The 19706-nt window shown below is 35.0% G+C and overlaps 2 protein-coding genes, 1 long non-coding RNA gene and 1 pseudogene across 3 annotated transcripts; 2 read left to right on the plus strand and 2 right to left on the minus strand.

The window, feature by feature from the left end:
* Positions 1–160: 160 nt before the first annotated feature.
* On the minus strand, positions 161–1232 carry LOC133868585 (uncharacterized). The gene is made up of 2 exons (XR_009900361.1): positions 908–1232; positions 161–775 (listed from the first exon to the last, which is right to left on the minus strand). It is a non-coding gene; the product is annotated as an uncharacterized LOC133868585 (long non-coding RNA).
* Positions 1233–1606: 374 nt separating this feature from the next.
* On the plus strand, positions 1607–4597 carry LOC133867889 (cytochrome P450 71D8-like). The gene is made up of 2 exons (XM_062304659.1): positions 1607–2642; positions 3203–4597. The coding sequence occupies exons 1-2, from the start codon at positions 1761–1763 to the stop codon at positions 3824–3826; spliced, it is 1506 nt and encodes a 501-aa protein (XP_062160643.1). The 5' UTR covers positions 1607–1760; the 3' UTR covers positions 3827–4597.
* A 4369-nt stretch (positions 4598–8966) lies between these two features.
* LOC133867707 (cytochrome P450 71D8-like) lies at positions 8967–12183 on the plus strand (annotated as a pseudogene).
* Positions 12184–13601: 1418 nt separating this feature from the next.
* On the minus strand, positions 13602–16031 carry LOC133867597 (cytochrome P450 71D8-like). Its single transcript, XM_062304340.1, has 2 exons — positions 15063–16031; positions 13602–14412 (listed from the first exon to the last, which is right to left on the minus strand). The coding sequence occupies exons 1-2, from the start codon at positions 15945–15947 to the stop codon at positions 13789–13791; spliced, it is 1509 nt and encodes a 502-aa protein (XP_062160324.1). The 5' UTR covers positions 15948–16031; the 3' UTR covers positions 13602–13788.
* Positions 16032–19706: the final 3675 nt, after the last annotated feature.

Below are 19706 nucleotides of genomic sequence, written 5' to 3' on the forward strand. Positions count from 1 at the left end.
TATATGAATTGAAGGCAGAATTTTTTCCCTAGTATCATCCTGCATCAGTGGGTTCCCATAGCATCTGTCGTCCATGTGATTCATTAGAATACAATCCCGAACATGGTTTACATTTGAATTGGAATTTATGCAGTCAAATTCTGTCACAAGCTAAATGAAATGAACTCCATGTACAGCTGGATCTTATATATATATATATATCCCTTTGAAAAAAGGAATGCATACACCATATTAATCCAGACACAATACATACCAGAAATAAAGACAAGCCCACATATTATGGCTTTTGTTCTAAACATAAAAAGTGACAAGGGAGGACAGAAGAACAAGATAATTGCCTGGTTCAAACTATCGAGACATCCCAGAGCCCAACCGAATTGTGGTCGAGCTATGCAACTGTCTGTACCGGATACATATGAATGCAATCTTCCCAAGGACTATTAGGAGAAGGTTTTACATTCCTCAGGGCCTCCCAAACCGCACTATTACAGTTGAAGCCACTCCCAAACGCAATCTGCAGACACGGCTCCTCTTTCGCATTCTCCCCTTGGCTTCCGTATAAAACCATTTGTCAGGAAGATTCCAGATAATCTCACCGACTCTGCGTTTGACAATCCAAATAATCTTGAGCCACCACAACCCTCCTTTATTCCCCTTACGCTCAGTCATGGCCCGCAGATAATCATCAAAAGATTACAGATTCAGGACTATCTCGTTTATTCTCCGGCTGCATTGCAGGCTTTCAGAGATTGAACTCATCGTTTCAATTCTAGCTCTGAGGGAGAAACAAGAACAAAATTAACAAACAAACAAGAAATTCAATAAAGCAAAAATCATGCAATCTCCCCCTCTTCTTTTTGTTTCTTTCTTACACCCGTATAAGAGCTAATAATAAAGAAAAGCTGACCTTTTTGGGGGAACAGGACTGTAGCTGATCAAGTGAGAATCCGATTCTTTCTCAATGGGTTTTGAAGGTGGCCGACCGCCGAGAGAGACAAACGGCGAGACAGAAACAACGCCGCCGGTGGACGACCGGAGAGCGAGCGAGAGGGAGGAGCTGAAAATTTTGGAGGGGAAGGGAAGCGTATTCCAGACTTTTAGTTTGATTTGAATTTTTTTTTTTAAAGCTGTTTAATGTCCTATTTTTGATGCAGATTTTTAAGATTAAAAAAAGCCTTCCACGTCAGCTGAGGAGGACGCGACTCGCGAGAAGGACCCAAGAAGACGCTGTAGCATTCATTGCTCAATTATGGTTTGTCATTTTCACGAATGAGGAGGCATAAAATTAGGGATGCAGGGCTGCTACACTTAGGCACACTTTTTTACGCCCACTTTTTATACCTTGACGTGGCAAGCCATATATCACATATTTTACCAACTGTGGTAGTCCAATAATAAATCTTTGCACCAAAGAAGTCAATGTTTTACCAACCGGCTGATGGGAATAGGCTAAAATGTTGGCTTCTTCAACAAGCCAACATTTATTTCTATTCTCATTTTACCCACAACCTTTCAGTTTATTTCTATTTTTTTTCGTTTTTTATATTTAAAAACTGGGGTAAAATGGGAATACAAAATAAATGTTGAATTTTTATTTTGCAGACTTCACACTTTTTCGTCCTAACACAAACAGGAAAGAATAATTGGAGGGGAGGGGAGGGGAAAAGAGTTTAGTGAACAGGGCCAATAATAGAACTATAATTTTGAAAAGTTAGTGAAAGAAATTTGTAGAACAATCACTTGTTTCTCTCCTTTCTGTGATGGTGCTGCAATATCCCTTGGCTCTCACCACTTTCATTCTTTTCCTCTCTTTGGTTTGGCTGTTAAAGGTATGTAAAAGATCCAAAGTTCAGAAATTGGCCCCAGGGCCATGGAAGTTACCTCTTATAGGAAACTTGCACAACTTGGTAGGATCACTACCACACCATGCTCTCAGCAAACTAGCCAGGAAACATGGACCCCTCATGCACCTTCAACTGGGTGAAGTTTCTACACTTGTGGTATCATCCCCCAGGATGGCCAATGAGTTCATGAAGACACATGACCTTGCCTTTGCGCAAAGGCCACTATATCTTGCCCCTAAAATTATGACCTACGGTGGCTCAGACATTGCCTTTTCTCCATATTCTGATTACTGGAGGCAAATTCGAAAAGTCTGCGTGTTGGAACTCCTAAGTACCAAGAGGGTCCAGTCCTTCTCTTCTCTTAGAGAAGAAGAGGTTCATAATCTCATTGAGTCCATCCGCTCATCTTCAGGATCTCCAATCAATTTTAGTGATCATATTTCCACTTGGACGACTACTATTATATGTAGAGCAGCATTCGGTGGCAAATTCAAAGACCAAGATGAAATTCTATCATTGGTCCAGGAAACAATATCCTTGGCAGGAGGCTTTGAGTTGGCTGATTTGTTCCCTTCACATAAAGTTGTTCATAGGTTTAGTGGGACGAAAGCTAAGCTAGAGAAGATTCATATGAAGGTGGACAAGATCCTGGAGAACATCATCCATGAGCACAGGGAGAACCAGATGATGAGTGCATCAACAGAACAGGAAGATCTTGTTGACGTCCTTTTAGGCCTTCAGAAAAGTGGTACACTTGAGTTCCCAATCACAACCAACAACATCAAGGGCGTCATTTTGGTTAGTATTTCAGCTATAATCCTTGGGTTAAGTCACTTCTGTTGTCATCACCATATTTTTCTTCTATTAAAAAGAATCTGTAACTATTTCTTGATAAATCACCTTTGTCCCAAAAGTGGTGTCCTGTTCCATTAACTGATGCAGGAAAATTTATATGATGGCTAGCTAGGATTTTTTACTTCTATGATCTTGGATTTTCCTGGAAAGTTTTAGGATTTGTTTTATATGCTCTTGAGGATTTTCTAGTAGCCTTAGGATTATAATTCATAACCTATAAAAAGACTTTTATCGAATCTTTTTTTTTGTCACTTAGATTAAAAAAGAAAAAGAAAAGTTCCTTTTTTTTTTTTTTTGTCAAGAATTTGAGAAAAAAGATCGAGTACTTTCACACCGTGAAATATGTAACTTAATTAAACGGAAGATGTAATATGAGTTAAAGGTAGAACCCAAAATTATTGCTTTCATACTATCTTAAATTTTAGTTATGTAAAAAGAATAAGCTTATAAAAATTTACGAATATAATCACTTAACTACTATTCTAAATTTTCAATTTTTCCAGGACATATTCTCTGGTGGAAGTGATACTTCATCAACCACAATAGAGTGGGCTATGTCAGAAATGATGAGAAATCCTAGAGTTTTGGAGAAAGCACAAGCTGAGATAAGACAAGCCTTCAAAGGAAAGAAAAAATTTCATGAAAAAGACCTTCAGAATCTTAGTTACTTAAAGTTAGTGATCAAAGAAACTCTAAGGTTACACCCTCCTCTTCCTATTTTACTTCCAAGAGAATGCAGAGAGCAATGCACAATTGATGGATATGAAATACCCATCAAAACCCAAGTCATCATAAATGCATGGGCCATTGGAAGAGATCCAGCATTTTGGCATGATGCAGAGAGTTTTATACCAGAGAGGTTTGCTAGTAGTTCAATTGATTATAAAGGGACTAACTTTGAATATATCCCTTTTGGGGCAGGAAGGAGGATGTGCCCAGGAGTTTTATTTGGTGTGGCCAATGTGGAGCTTCCTCTTGCTCAAGTACTGTATCAATTTGATTGGAAACTCTCGGGTAGGATGAAACCAGAGGATCTGGATATGATTGAAGTCTTTGGTGCAGTTGTCAAAAGGAAAAACAACTTGCATTTGATCCCTACTTCTTTTAGTCCTTCACATACCCTTTGAGGCATTATCATTACTAGGGCTGTATTCGAGCCGAGTCGAATCGAGTATTGAATGTTCAAGTTCGGCTCATTTAATTTTATTTCGAACACGAGTCGAATTCGAATTTATCATCGAACGAAATATGCTGTTCAAGCTTGGCTCGTTTAATTTTATTTCGAATACGAGTCGAGCTCGATCTTATCACGAGCTGCTCAATTAACTTATTCATTTCTTATATAAAGTAAATATCATGATTGTTTATATTTTCATAAATCCATATTAATCATTAATTAATCAAGTCTTATTAAAATTTTATCATCTGAGTTCATTAAATAAATTAACTTGAATCTTAAATAATATAATCTCGAGTTTATATGTATGTATATAAATTTATTATGCACATACACAAATTACATGTGTGCACACAAACACATATAACCACACATACTCACAAACACACTTATGTACACACAAATCTATAAAATTAAACTCACAACAATAATTCAAGCTATATCTATCATATTTGGATGATGATTCATTTTTACTTAAGATGTTCTTATTACAAAATTAAAATAATACTAAAAAAAAATTGTAAAAATGAAGTTATACGAGTTTATACAAGCTTATCCGAGTCTATCCGAATCGAGCCGAGTTTATACGAGTATGTCTCGTTTAATATTCGAATATATTATTGTGTTCACGAACGGCTCATTTATTATTCAAGCCGAGACCGAATCGAGTTTAACCGAACCGAATCGAGCCGAGCTGACGAGTGGCCGAGCTCATCTTACACCCCTAATCATTACGGTAGCTTTGAACCTAAAAATTACTCAAAAGATGGTCCAGAAATTATCTCTGTTTGTCAATGTTTTTTTTTTTTTTTTTTTTTTTTTTTTGAAAAAGTGTTTTAATATAACATAAATGTAAAAATAGTTTTTAGTGTTTCGTGTTTTTAGTTATTTATTAATGTTTTCGTTTTGAAAAAAGAAAATAAAATTGACAAAAAAAGAGTGTTATTAAACAAAGCGTATTGTCTTGGTACTAAGTTAGTAGCTAGTTATGAAGAATGATCATTTGTGGGATGGTTGGTTTGGACATTCATGGTTAGGAAAGAAAAGTTTGAACATTTTGGTGAGTTCTTCCCATTATGGGAAGACTAATAAAAAGAAATTTGTGTCTAACAAAATATGTTAAGTATTATAACTTGTATGAAGTGCAATCCTAGGCATCTTAGAATATGATCATCAGGATGATATTCATAAACTATGTGAGTGTTTGGCAAGGATGGAGCCAGCTTTTGCACTTGGGGGAGGGAGTGGCAAAACAAAAATAAAAAATTAAGAGTAAAATTTTAATTTTTTTTTTGAGGAAAACCTTGGGGCTTGAGTGGGGGGGGAGGGGGGGGGGCACAAGCTCCTGAGTACCTCCGCCCCTTGTATTTGGTAAAATATCGTAAAATTCTATTTACATCTCAAATATTGAAAACTCTTCTCAAAACTATTTAACCAAATGAATTTTTAGATGTGGCCTCCACTGCTAACACTTCCAGTCAGTTATGGTAGCCCTGCAGTGGCTACCACCACCAGGGCCACTTATAATTGTACATTGTTATTTTCAAGTCTTATTTTATCATTTATAATTGTAAATTGTTACAACTAGTTGGGAAAGAGTTGATATTTTCAAAACCAATGTTGCTGCCTTACCAAGTCAGTGGTTTAGGCATTTGCCGCATTTCTATTTATAAAGTAAATAGTTACAAGAAATTGACATAGGTAGAAGTTGTATGCATTTGAGACAAAACTCTACACAAGTAGAAGTGAACACGATTTCTAAACAAACAAACAAACACTAGAGCTTGAATTATTCACATGATCAATCACATCCTTATCTTGGCTGATATCTGTTAGTGAACCTCCTCCAACCATCAACTCCAAGTCATCTTCAGTTTCTAAAGACTCCAACTTCACATGCAACTCTTCATCATGTATGACACTGCAGGACGACCAGCTCATCAACATCAACAATATACCACAAGACACGGTCATCAACAAATTGCCTGGAAAGATAGTGTCCTCAGATCATGAAACTTATTTGAATTCAATATTAGAGAAAGCATATAAGCTTAGTTATCTTCATGTGTATTTTAAACTTAATTATCCTTGCGTGTAAGGTGGTTTTACTTTCAAACGTACATAATCATAGTTCAACATGAACTCTTGTAACATCTCTCTATATATGGGCTTGTTTGGCAAGTGACATTACAGAACAGAACAAAGTAGTGGGTTGTTAGTTTTTGAAATTAGTAAAAAGTGAAGATGTGATATAAAATAAAAAGAATTTGTATAAAAAAGTGAAAAAGTTTTGTATTGTAGTGAATTTTTTTATTTGAATAGTAATAAAAAATTATTGATGTGATATAAAAAAGTGAAAAAAGTTGAAATATTTTGATGTTGATTAGTAGTGAAAAGTATAAAAAAATGAAAAAAAAAAAAGAAAGTATATGAACAATACTGTAATGTATTGTTCCTTGACAAACCCCTATATTACATCAATACTTAGGTTCTGATTAAGTTAATCAAACTTATTCCCTGTCAAATCTTTCATTGATATTTACATAGGTGTACTCTAAATATCTCTGTACAAAGCTTCTGTGTCGTGCAATAATTGTGCTAGCTAGACTGCTAGTACGTGTCCAATATACTAAATATCTTTGAACGAATAGTCAATGTTTTCTCCTGGCTGACGGGACCCAACTGCTGATAGCACAATAATTTTGCAACTTTAGTGAAACAAATTTGTGTAACAATCACTTAGGCCCCGTTTAGTAACTCCCTCCCCTTCCCCTTCCCTTCCCCTCCCCTTACTTTCATCTTTCCCAAAAATTATCAAATTCAAAACATTCTTTCTTTTTTTACTTTTTATATCACATCAATAATTTATTATTATTATTCAAATAAAAAAACTCACTACAATACAAATTTTTTCCACTTTTCCATATAAATTCTTTCTACTTTATATCACATCGATCACTTTCTATTTTGACTCAACAAAAAGATTCTTTCCTAAGAGAAGGGGAGGGGAGGGAGAGGGGATTAATTGTCTCTCTCCTTTCTGTGATGGTGCTGCAGTATCCCTTGGTTGTCACAGCTTTTCTTCTTTTCCTCTCTTTGGTCTGGCTGTTAAAGGAATGTAAGAGATTCAAAGTTCAGAAATTACCCCCGGGGCCATGGAAGTTACCTCTTATAGGAAACTTGCACAACTTGATAGGATCACTACCACACCATGCTCTTAGAAAACTAGCCAGGAAACATGGACCCCTCATGCACCTTTAACTGGGTGAAGTTTTTACACTTGTAGTATCATCCCTCAGGATGGCCAGTTAGTTCATGAAGACACATGACCTTGCATTTGCGCAAAAGCAGCATTCGGTAGCAAATGCAAAGACCAAGATAAATTTCGATCGTTTGTCAAGGAAATTATATCCTTGTCAGGAGGCTTTGAGTTGCCGGATTTGTTCCCTTCACATAAAATTGTTCGTGTGATTAGTGGGATGAAAGTTAAGCTAGAGAAGATTCATAGGAAGATTGACAAGATCCTGGAGAAAATCATCCATGAGCACAGGGAGAACCAGATGAGTGCATCAGCAGAGCAAGACGATTTTGTTAACGTCCTTTTAGGCCATCAGCAAAGTGCTAAAATTGTACGGAATTGTAAACGTATTATATTTATATATATATTTTGTAGTGAAAGGGGGTTATGGTAGCATATAAATTATTTTCAAGTCTTATTTTGTCATTTATAATTGTACATTGTTACAACTACTAGGTAAAGAGTTGACATTTTCAAAACAAAAAGAAGCTCAAACCGAATGTTAACTCTGTTTATTTTATTTTTTCTCGCAAACTATGTTATTCCTGTACTATTATTTATTAAGATAACTACACTAAAGGGTATCAAATATTTATACACCATTTTACGTTTTCAAGAGTCTCACTTAAGGGTACTTTATTAGGATTTATTATTAAATCTTAACGGAGTATCCCAAATACCCCACTTTTTTTTAGGAAAAAAAATGCTACGATTTAAGTGTTAGTCAGAATTTAACGAAATTTGCAAAAATATCAATGCCTAAATCTTTGAAAATTCTATAAATTTCTATTTTTACAAAAATAAAAATAAAAATACAGGGGTATTTTAAAATTTTGGACAAGATTTAAATCCTAACAGAGTATCCTTAAGTGAGAGATTTGAAAATGTAGATGTCTCAATTTAAAACGTTTGTTAGTTCAATACATTTATCTTAAAACGGCGTATAATCCAATTAATATTCATTTGTGAAGTTACCTATTCATTTATTTTACACGCTACAACCGCAAAATCACTCCAATCTCCTGTTTGGCAGTTCATCTCCACACCGCGTGAAACTAGTCAAGCCTAAAGTAAAAAGTTTAATCGTGCTAAAATGTTGCTGCCTTACAAAATCAGTGGTTTATATAGGCATTTCTATTTATAAAGTAAATAGTTAGAAGAAATTAACAAAGGTACAAGTTGTATGTATTTGAGACAAAACTTTGAATAAGTAGAGCCGTGCACGATTTCTAAACAAACATTAGAGCTTGATGGTCCGTTTGAGTTTTTTTAATTAAAATATTATTTTAATTTATTGTACGAATTACGAGATTTAACTTTATGAAATAAAATTTTAAAAAATTAAATTAATTTTTTTTAAAATAAAATATTATTCTACATTTTATTCAAACCATATCCACCATATGATCAAAGAATCACATCCTTACCTTGGCTGATATCTTATCTTAGAAAAAAGCTTGGTGCACAAGTATAATTTGTGCACAACCACTCACACGAGTGAGACCCATCTTATCAGTTAGGCGTATGGGCTGATGTGGATTGCACAATAAACGGGCAATAATTGTGCTTAGTCCAATATCTTTGGACGAAAGTCAATGTTTTCCCACTGGCTGATGGGTCCAACTGCGCGCTGATAGCCCTATAATTTGGGGAGTGATCCTTACACTCACACTACACAACAATGACACAATACCAAGGCACAATGAAGTGGGGTCCATGTGTGGGCCCCACTCCAATGTGCCTTGGTGTTGTGTAATGTGAGTGTTTTAATCATTTTTCCTATAATTTTGCTACTTTAGCGAAAGAAATTTGTGTAACAATCACTTGTCTCTCTCCTTTCTGTGATGGTGCTCCAGTATTCCTGGGCTCTCACCATTTTTCTTCTTTTCCTCTCTTTGGTCTGGCTGTTAAAGGTATGTAAGAGATTTAAAGTTCAGAAATTGCCCCCGGGGCCATGGAAGTTACCTCTTATAGGAAACTTGCACAACTTGGTAGGATCATCACTACCACACCATGCTCTCAGAGAACTAGCCAGGAAGTATGGACCTCTCATGCACCTACAACTGGGTGAAGTTTTTGCAGTTGTGGTATCATCCCCTAAGATGGCCGAAGAGTTCATGAAGACACATGATCTTGCCTTTGCGCAGAGGCCACTACTTCTTGCCACTAGAATTATGTTCTACGATGGCTCCGATATTGCCTTTTCTCCATATTGTGATTACTGGAAACAAATGAGAAAAGTCTGCGTGTTAGAACTCCTAAGTGCCAAGAGGGTCCAGTCTTTCTCTTCTCTTCGAGAAGAAGAGGTTGATAATCTAATTGAGTCCATCCACTCATCTTCAGGATCACCAATCAATTTTAGTGAACATATTTTCAATTTGACCAGTACCATTGTATCTAGAGCAGCATTCGGCAGCAAATGCAAAGACCAAGATGAATTTCGATCGTTACTCAAGGAAATTATATCCTTGTCAGGAGGCTTTGAGTTGCCGGATTTGTTCCCTTCACAAAAAATTGTTCATGCAATTAGTGGGATGAAAGCTAAGCTAGAGAAGATTCATAGGAAGATTGACAAGATCCTGGAGAACATCGTCCATGAGCACAGGGAGAACCAGATGAGTGCATCAGCAGAGCAGGAAGATTTTGTTGACGTCCTTTTAGGCCTTCAACAAAGTGGTAAACTTGAGTTCCCAATCACAACCAACAACATCAAGGCCATCATTCTGGTTAGTATTTATGCTATAATCCTAATTATTGACTTGGGGTCTCATGGGAACAATCTCTTCTGTTGTCATTATCATATATATATATATATATATATATATTGAAATGCTAGAACTCTTTCTATTATTCTTTTGATGTTCATCTGAAATGACATAAATGTAATAAAAAAAAAATAAAGACATAGATATAATTTTTTTATTACATTTATATCCTTCCAAATAAACATTATAAAAACACTAAAAATAGCTATAGTATTTTTTCTTTTTTTTTCAATTAAAAAGAATCAATAAATGTTTCTTAGTATAAATAAATCACTGTTGTCCCAAAAGTGGAGTCCAGCTCCATGCATTAACTGATGTAGGAAAAGTTTACGATGTCTAGGATTTTTTTTTTTCTTTTCCTGTTTTATTTTTCAGGTTTTTCTAATAATATTAATTAGCTAGGACTTTTATTTTTTGGGTTTTCTAAAATACTAACTTTAATTAGTACTTCTATATTCTTGGATTTTCCTGGAAAGTTTATTTTATATGCTTTTTTAGTATTTTCTAATAACCTTAGGATTAAGATGCATAACCTATAAAGAGGTTTGTATTGAATCTTATTTTATCATTGAGATCATTGAGTTTATTATTGATTTGTTTTATAAAATAAATGGAGAACTTCACTTATAATTCCTAATCTTTAATCACTTTTGCAATTAAATACTCTAACTTTAAAAAGTGTAAATTTAGAGTATTCATCTTTCAATTTTTTTATTTTTTTTTTTAATTTCAACATTCCATTAGAATTTTTCGTTTAAATCTTGCTAAAATTCTCAAAATACTCTTGGCTTTTTTTTTTTTTTTTGAAAAAAAAATATTATAAAATTTTCAAAGAGTTAGGCATGGATATTTTTGCAAATTCTGTTAAATTCTTACTAACATTTAAATCTTTGCAAAAAAAACATTTTTTTTTCCTTAAAAAAAATGAGGGACATTTTGAGAAATTTGACCGGATTTAAAGGAAAATTCGATCAGAGGGTTAAAATTAAAAATAAAAAAATAAAAAATAGATACCTTAAATTGACTCTTTTTAAAGTTTGAATACTTAATTTTAAAAAGTGACGAAAGATCAATGATTATAAGTGAAGTTTTCCATAAAATAAAAGTTTCTTTTATCTTTCTTTCTTTTGTTGTCAAGAATATTTGAGAGAGAGGAGTGTTAACACTGTGAAATATGTACTTTAAATGGCAGATTTAACTAGTATGAGTTAAAGTCTGAACCCAAAATCACCTTTGATATCATGTTAAGTTTTCAGTTGTTTCAAAACATTAAGCTTATATATAAAATTTATGAATATAATTATTTAACCATTATTCTAAAATTTTCAACTTTTTCTATGATATATTTTCTGCTGGAAGTGATACTTCATCTGTCACAATAGAGTGGGCTATGTCAGAAATGATGAAAAACCCTAGAGTGCTAGAGAAGGGACAAGCAGAGGTAAGAGAAGCCTTAAAAGGGAAGAAAAAAATCCATGAGAAAGACCTTCGGAATCTAAGTTACTTAAAGTCAGTGATCAACAAAACTCTAAGGTTTCACGCTCCTGCTCCTTTGTTACTCCCAAGAGAATGTAGAGAGCCATGCGAAATTAATGGATATGAGATACCCGTCAAAACCAAAGTCGTCATAAATGCATGGGCCATTGGAAGAGATCATGCATATTGGCACGATGCAGAAAGTTTTATACCAGAGAGGTTTGCTAGTAGTTCAATTGATTTTAAAGGGACTTTACTTTGAATATATTCCTTTTGGGGCAGGAAGGAGGATGTGCCCAGGAGTATCATTTGGTTTAGCCAATATTGAACTTGCTCTTGCTCAACTATTATATCAATTTGATTGGGAACTCCCGGGCAAGATGAAACCAAAGGATCTGGACATGATTGAAGCCTTTGGTTCAGTTGTCAAAAGGAAAAACAACTTGCATTTGATCCCTACTTCTTTTAGTCCTTCACTTTCCCTTTGAGTCATTATCATTGCGGTGGCTTTGAACCTAAAACCGATGCTCTAAGAAATTAGTATTGTCTTCTTTATAATAAGTTAATTAGTAGTAATTAAGAATGATAATCTGTGGGATGGTTGGTTGGACGTTCAGGAGAATTAAGTATAGATTCTCCCTTCACTCTTTGATTCTATTTACTTAACAATAAGTCTACACTAGCCGTTCAATATCTTTGTATCAATTTATTCAACCGTCTGCTATGTGGAAATGTGAGGCAAAAAAGAAGCCCATAACTATTGTTTAACTTGTTAAACAGTTTTGCTAATACCAGACATCTAAATAACTTGGAGCTGAACATTTGTTAGAAAGACTACTTGATGCTTATCTCAATCGTAATAAATCATCATCAGATGATAGCTAGGTGTGGACTAATTTGTTATGTTTTTAATCCTCGGTACCGTGCCAACTTTGTTAGGAAGGAATTAATATTCTGGATAGACCATATGAGATAAACTATAACATATACGTATACAAATGTATTTTTAGCATGATTTTCCCTGCATTAAACTATAAGTATTGTCATCAGAATTATGCCTCCGTAAATATTTTCAAAACAAATCATAACCTTTTAATGAGAGTATAGTAACGGGGCCGATACTTGCCATTTTTTGCAAAATATATACTTATGTCTATGATTCCGCAAATAAAAGTTGATACTCAAGGCTTATTTCATAACCATTTTTGTAATGATTTATTTACTAAGTCATAAATCTACTCAATGGTCTCCTTTGTCTTGAAATCCCTTGGTGTGTCGGTAATTACCAGGTTGATTTTGGTTAGAGTTGAGAGGTTCGTAAGGATGAAGACGTCAAGCGGATAATCCCTTGGTAACAGGTTTGTTTAGATTTGATTCAATAACTCTTGCTCTATATTTGATGATATCATTATTTGAGGTTTAATTACTTTTAGATTCTCAGATTTGATATTCTTCCGTTTTCTCATTTTCTTTCACTCTAATTAGTTCACAAATGGAGGTTCCTAGACAATTACCTATTAATTGTTCTAAAGGCATTGACAATAACTCTCCAAGTTAATTAAAATTATTATCTAATTTTGGGAGTATTACATACTAGGAGCCACGCATGGTTGCCACAATACAACACAATTATTATTATTTTATTATTTTTTGAATTTTTTTTTTTAAAGTGATTTGAATTTTGTAATTTGTTTTGAAAGATGTACATGTTAGTAGTGGGACTGCATCTGAAAATTTGTTTGGTTAACTAATTTTGAGAAGAGTTTTCAGAGTTTGAGATGTGAATAGAATTTTACAACATTTTACCAAACACTCACTAGTTCATTACTATCATCTTGATGATCATATTCTAAGATGCATAAGATTGTACTTCATACAAGTTATAATACTTGACATAACTTGTTTAGACACAAATTTCTTCTTATCATTCTTCCCATAATTGGAAGAACTCACCAAAATGTTCAAACTTTTTCTTTCCTTCCATGAATGTCCAAACCAACCATTCTTCCCATAATTTCTTTTTTGTGCACAAATGATCATTCTTTATAACGACTAACTTATTATTATTATTAAGATAATACGCTTTGTTTGATAACACTCTTTTTTTGTAGTTTTTTTTTTTTTTAAAAAAAAAAAAAAAAAAAAAAAAAAACCAAAACCAAAAAATAACAAATAACAAATAAAAATAAAAGAAAGAAAAGAAAACACTTCAACTATTTTCACACTTATGTAAACTCAGAACACTTTTTTTTTTTTTAAACAAAAAAAAAAAAAAAAAAAAAAAAATCATCTAAAAAGCATGACAAATGAAGATAATTTCTAGACCATCTTCCGAGTAATTTTTAGGTTCAAAGCTCCCATAATGATAATGCCTCAAAGGGTATGTGAAGGACTAAAAGAAGTAGGGATCAAATGCAAGTTGTTTTTCCTTTTGACAACTACACCAAAGACTTCAATCATATCCAGATCCTCTGGTTTCAACCTGCCAGGGAGTTTCCAATCAAATTGGTATAGTAATTGAGCAAGAGGAAGCTCCACATTGGCTACACCAAATAATACTCCTGGGCACATCCTCCTTCCTGCCCCAAAAGGGATATATTCAAAGTAAGTCCCTTTAAAATCAATTGAACTATTATCAAATCTCTCTGGTATAAAACTCTCAACATCATGCCAATATGCAGGATCTCTTCCAATTGCCCACGCATTTATAATGACTTTGGTTTTGATGGGTATTTCATAGCCATCAATTGTGCATGGCTCCCTGCATTCTCTTGGAAGTAACAAAGAAACAGGAGGGTGTAGCCTTAGTGTTTCTCTGATCACTAACTTCAAATAACTTAGATTCTGAAGATCTTTCTCATGAAATTTTTTCTTTCCTTTGAAGGCTTGTCTTATTTCAGCTTGTGCCTTCTCCAACACTCTAGGGTTTCTCATCATTTCTGACATAGCCCATTCCACTATGGTTGATGAAGTATCACTTCCACCGGCAAAAATGTCCTGAAAAAAAAATTGAAAATTTACTAATTTAGAATAGTGGTTAATTGATTATATTCATAAATTTTTATAAGCTTAATCTTTTTCCACAACTAAAATTTAACATAGTATGAAAACAATAATTATGTGTTCAAAGTTTAACTCATATTATTTCAGCTTCCATTTAAGTTAAAAATTTCACGGTGTGAAAGTACTATTTTTTTCTCAAATTCTTGACAGCAAAAGAAACTTTTCTTTTTATTTTTTAATCTAAGTAACAAAATAAAGATTCGATAAGAGTCTTTTCATAGATTATGAATTATAATCCTAAGGCTACTAGAAAATCTTAAAGAGCATATAAAACAAATCCTAAACTTTCCAGGAAATCCAAGATCATAGAAGTAAAAAAGTTAATAGGAAAACCCAAAAAGTAAAAAGTCATAATATACTTAGAAAAACCTGATTTTTTTTTTAAAAAAATAATAATAATAAAAAAATCCTAGCCATCATATAAATTTTCCTGCATCGATCAGTTAATGGATCCGGAACAGAACATCACTTTTGAGACAACGCTGATTTCTCAAGAAACAGTTACAGATTCTTTTTAATTGAAGAAAAATATGATGATGACAACAGAAGTGACTTAACCCAAGGATTATAGCAGAAATACTAACAAAAATGACACCCTTGATGTTGTTGGTTGTGATTGGGTACTCAAGTGTACCACTTTTCTGAAGGCCTAAGAGGACGTCAACAAGATCTTCTTGATCATCTGCTGATGCACTCATCATTTGGTTCTCCGTGTGCTCATGGATGATGTTCTCCAGGATCTTGTCCAGCTTCATATGAATCTTCTCTAGCTTAGATATCGTCCCACTAAACATATGAACAACTTTCTGTGAAGGGAGTAAATCAGCCAACTCAAAGCCTCCTGCCAAGGATATTATTTCCTGGACCAATGATAGAAATTCATCTCGGTCTTTGCATTTGTTACCGAATGCTGCTCTACATATAATAGTAGTCGTCAAAGTAAAAATATGTTCACTAAAATTGATTGGAGATCCTGAAGATGAGTGGATGGACTCAATGAGATTATGAACTTCTTCTTCTCGAAGAGAAGAGAAGGATTGGACCCTCTTCGCACTTAAGAGTTCCAACACGCAGACTTTTCTCATTTGCCTCCAGTAATCACAATATGGAGAAAAGGCAATGTCTGAGCCACCGTAGGTCATAATTTTAGCGGCAAGAAATAGTGGCCTCGACGCAAAGGCAAGGTCATGTGTCTTCATGAACTCACTGGCCATCCTGGGGGAAGATACCACAAGTGTAGAAACTTCACCCAGTTGAAGGTGCATGAGGGGTCCATGTTTCCTGGCTAGTTCTCTTAGAGCATGGTGTGGTAGTGATCCTACCAAGTTGTGCAAGTTTCCTATAAGAGGCAACTTCCATGGCCCTGGAGGCAATTTCTGAACTTTGGATCTTTTACGTACTTTGAACAGCCAAACCAAAGAGAGGAAAAGAATGAAAGTGGTGAGAGCCAAGGGATATTGCAGCACCATTACAGAAAGGAGAGAAACAAGTGATTGTTCTACAAATTTCTTTCACTAACTTTTCAAATTTATAGTGCTAGTGTTAGTTGGATCCCTCCCATCAGCCAGTTGGTAAAACATTGACTTTTTTTGGTGTGCGCAAATATCGATATATATAGTTTACTAGTGGACTACCACAATTAGAGTAGTGCTATACGTGCGTCAAGAGTCCAGCCGGTGTCCCGCTCTTGACCCACGTGGCACGACTTTTTTCTTTTTTTTATTAAAAAAAAAATTCAAAAATAAACGTTGAAAACGCGGGTGAGTCAACATTTCAGTCTCACTGTCCAATTTTTCCCCCCATTTTCCCAAATCTCACCCTCTCCCGCCACCGTCCCCTCCCCCACCGACCGGCCGGCGCCCTCTGACCCGCACCATTCCTCGGCCGGCTCCTAGCTCGCTATCTCTCTCTCTCTCTCTCTCTCTCCAAACGACGGACCGGCGCCCACCGACCGGCGCCCTCTGACCCACACCGTCCTTCAGCCAGCTCCCAGCTCGCTGTCTCTCCGTCTCTCTCTCTCTCTCTCTCTCTCTCTCTCTCTCTCTCTCTCTCTCTCTCTCTCTCTCTCTCTCTCTCTCTCTCTCTCTCTCTCTCACCCAACAGACCATCGCTCACCGATTGACCGACGGCTTAACGACCGACCAACCCTCGCCCAGCTCTCTCGAATCCAGCAGACCCGAGCGCCATCGACCAGAGTCGACCACTCTCTACGGTTAGTCTCTCTCCCTCTCACTCTCTCCCTGAATTTTTTTTTTAATAAAAAAAGAAAAAAGCCGTGCCACGTGGGTCAAGAGCCGGACACCAGTCGGACTCTTGACGCACGTATAGCACTACTCCCACAATTAATATTGCATCCCTAAACATGGAGAAAATTTAATCATTCGACTATTCTAAAAATTGGCCGGGCCGGGAGAGCAAATAATTAGACTAATTGTTTTCTTTTACCGACTAATATGATGCTAATTAATTTAAGGGCGTGTCTCATTCGTGATAATGAAAAGGCATAATTTCATAATTTTTTTTGAAGGGGCATAATTTCATAATTAATTTAAGGGCGTGTCTCATTCGTGATAATGAAAAGGCATATATAATTTCATAATTAATTTTTAGTAGGAAAAAAAATTATTCAAGAACCATTTGGAGAAAAACGATCGACTGGTCAATGGGACATAGAAGCCATGAACTAACTGTTGGTTATTCCGTAATGATATGATTATAATTGTTTGGTATTTTTCGTGATAGAGTCCAAGAAGGAGTATATATCCTTAGATGTTATAGTTCAATAAAGAGTTAGATTCCTTTCTTATTAGATTTGTCCTAATCCTAGAAGTCAAGGCCTAATTAATCTATTATGTTAAACCATAATATATTGTTTCTCTACTTAAATGTGAGCTATCAATAAGAAAAGTATGAGTTTATTATTTTAGAATATAATTTACTGTGTTTTGAAAGTCTAGGCTCCCTCGAAGTAGTCATTGAAGATCACAGCTCTCTCAAAGTAGCTGATTTATCCTTTCATGTGTTTTGTTATTAGTGAGTTCGCATCAAGTGAAGGGGACGACTTATGGGCTGGATTAAAGTACTGATTTGTGAGTAAAGTCGCTAAAAAGAGAAATGACTACCATGGGGTCAGTGTCAATAGAGTGAGCCATCGTGAATGTCAGCTGCGGAAGCGTGGTAGTATGTTACAATTGTTATATCTGACATTTGTTAAGTTTAATATTGACCGTGTGTATATAAGCTATTGGGCATCTGAGCTTGTATGTTGATTTTCAAGAGTGAGTTTTACCCAAAATTTGTTCATTCACTTGGAATCATCTCTTGCCATATTCTTCATTTAGAATAATCATATTAAGGTCTTGCCATATTCCTCATTTAGAATTAGATAGATTATAATAACATGCATTTCTAAAAAATTAATAAAGGTATATTTTAATATTTCTACAAAATATATTTTTAAATCACATTGGATTTAAAAATACAAAAAAAAAAAAACAATTATTTAAAATATGGCAACCATATTTATGCATGATATGGAATAGTCACACAGAAAATTCCAATAAAAAGATTCACATGAAATAATCACACAAAAATCCAATAAAGATTAGTGGGGAAAACAGTCATGCCATTCATATTCAAAAGCTTAATATAAATAGAAAAAAAAAAATGCTTAATATAAATAATAGTTGGAATAAAATACCAAAAAGAATGTTGTGGCCCAATGGTTAGTGTGTTGCTCCTGAGCCCAAATATAGGGTTCTTCATTTCTTTTTAGTTTTTTTCTTAAAGCTGGGTCAGGCCCAATCGGTTCATGCCTAACAACAGGCCTAGTGAGTAATTAGCCTACTGAGCTCAATGGGTCCGCTGGACTTGGGCTAGCCCAATTAGTTTTTTTTTTTTTTTTTTTTTTTTTTAAAAAAAAGAACCATATTTTTTTCAAGAGTTGGGCTTTTTGGGCCGGGCCTAAGCGGGTTGAAAAGCCTTCTCGGAGCCCATACACACTGATCTGAAAATCTTTTTCCTTCTCCCACCACTGCCCTCCCCTCTTCAACCCAATACTTGCAAAATCTCAATTTGCATGACTTCACACATTTCATCAAATTCATTTTGTGAAGTTCAAACCTATCGCGCTCGCCTAAGTGGCCAAGCTACATGTGCAACAAAATCGTATAATCATTATCCGATTCTAACAAAATTGATGCTACAACTCCACCTGTAATTGCGTTCTCGAGTAACTTATACAAATTGCCGATTTTCTTATATTTCATTACCATTAAAGCACATTTAGCTATTTTCATAACTCCATAGCACCTTTAGCCCAAAGAATCCAATATGCTTAAGGATATCAAATCTTTCTTTAAGGTCCGGAACATATCTAACATTCGTAATTGTCCTAAATCCTAATAACCCTATCAAACATCCTGAATTTTATGGTATTGGTACCTATTCTAATAGCCTTAAACCTAGTATCATTACCTATCAGAACAATATCAATAGTACATGATTTAAATGTCTCAAACCACTGCCTATGTAGACATATATGATATGAGCAAGTAGAGTCCAAAATCCAAAAATTTATGAAAGAACCTATACTTGAAGAAACTGTGAAAAGATTTGCGTTAACCTCATTGTCATCAGACTCGTCATTAGCAACATTGACTAAATTTGCGATAAATTTCTGATTTTATTATTTATTTTTTTGGTTAAATACAATTCACCCCCCTGAAGTTGTCGGCCATTTTCAATTTGGCTACCAAATTTTAAAAAATTGCAATGTATCCCCTAAAAGTTTCAAAAAATTTCAATTCAAGCACTCAGTCTGGTTTGACTGTCAAGCCGGACGGAATTTTGACCACTTTAAAACGACGTCATTTTGCCCTTTTGGGTACACCCAACAGAAAGCTGACACGTGTCCATTAAAAATAAAAAATTATAAAATCTAATAAAAATAAATAAAACAAAGATATTTATTTTTTAAAAAAAGGAAAACAACTGGCAGCCACCCCTTTGGGGTAGCCTGGCCACCCCCAGAGGTGGCTGGGGGTGGCGGACAGCCACCCCCGACACCATGGAGTGGCCGCGCGCCACCCCCGGCAACCTCTGGAGGTGGCTGCGGCCTCCCTCAGGGGCTTGGAGTGCCTGAATTGAAATTTTTTGCAACTTTGAGGGGGTACATTGCAAATTTTTAAACTTTGGTAGCCAAATTGAAAATGGCCGACAACTTCATG

The sequence above is a fragment of the Alnus glutinosa genome, chromosome 5 (assembly GCF_958979055.1).
Source record: "Alnus glutinosa chromosome 5, dhAlnGlut1.1, whole genome shotgun sequence".
Classification (NCBI taxonomy): domain Eukaryota; kingdom Viridiplantae; phylum Streptophyta; class Magnoliopsida; order Fagales; family Betulaceae; genus Alnus; species Alnus glutinosa.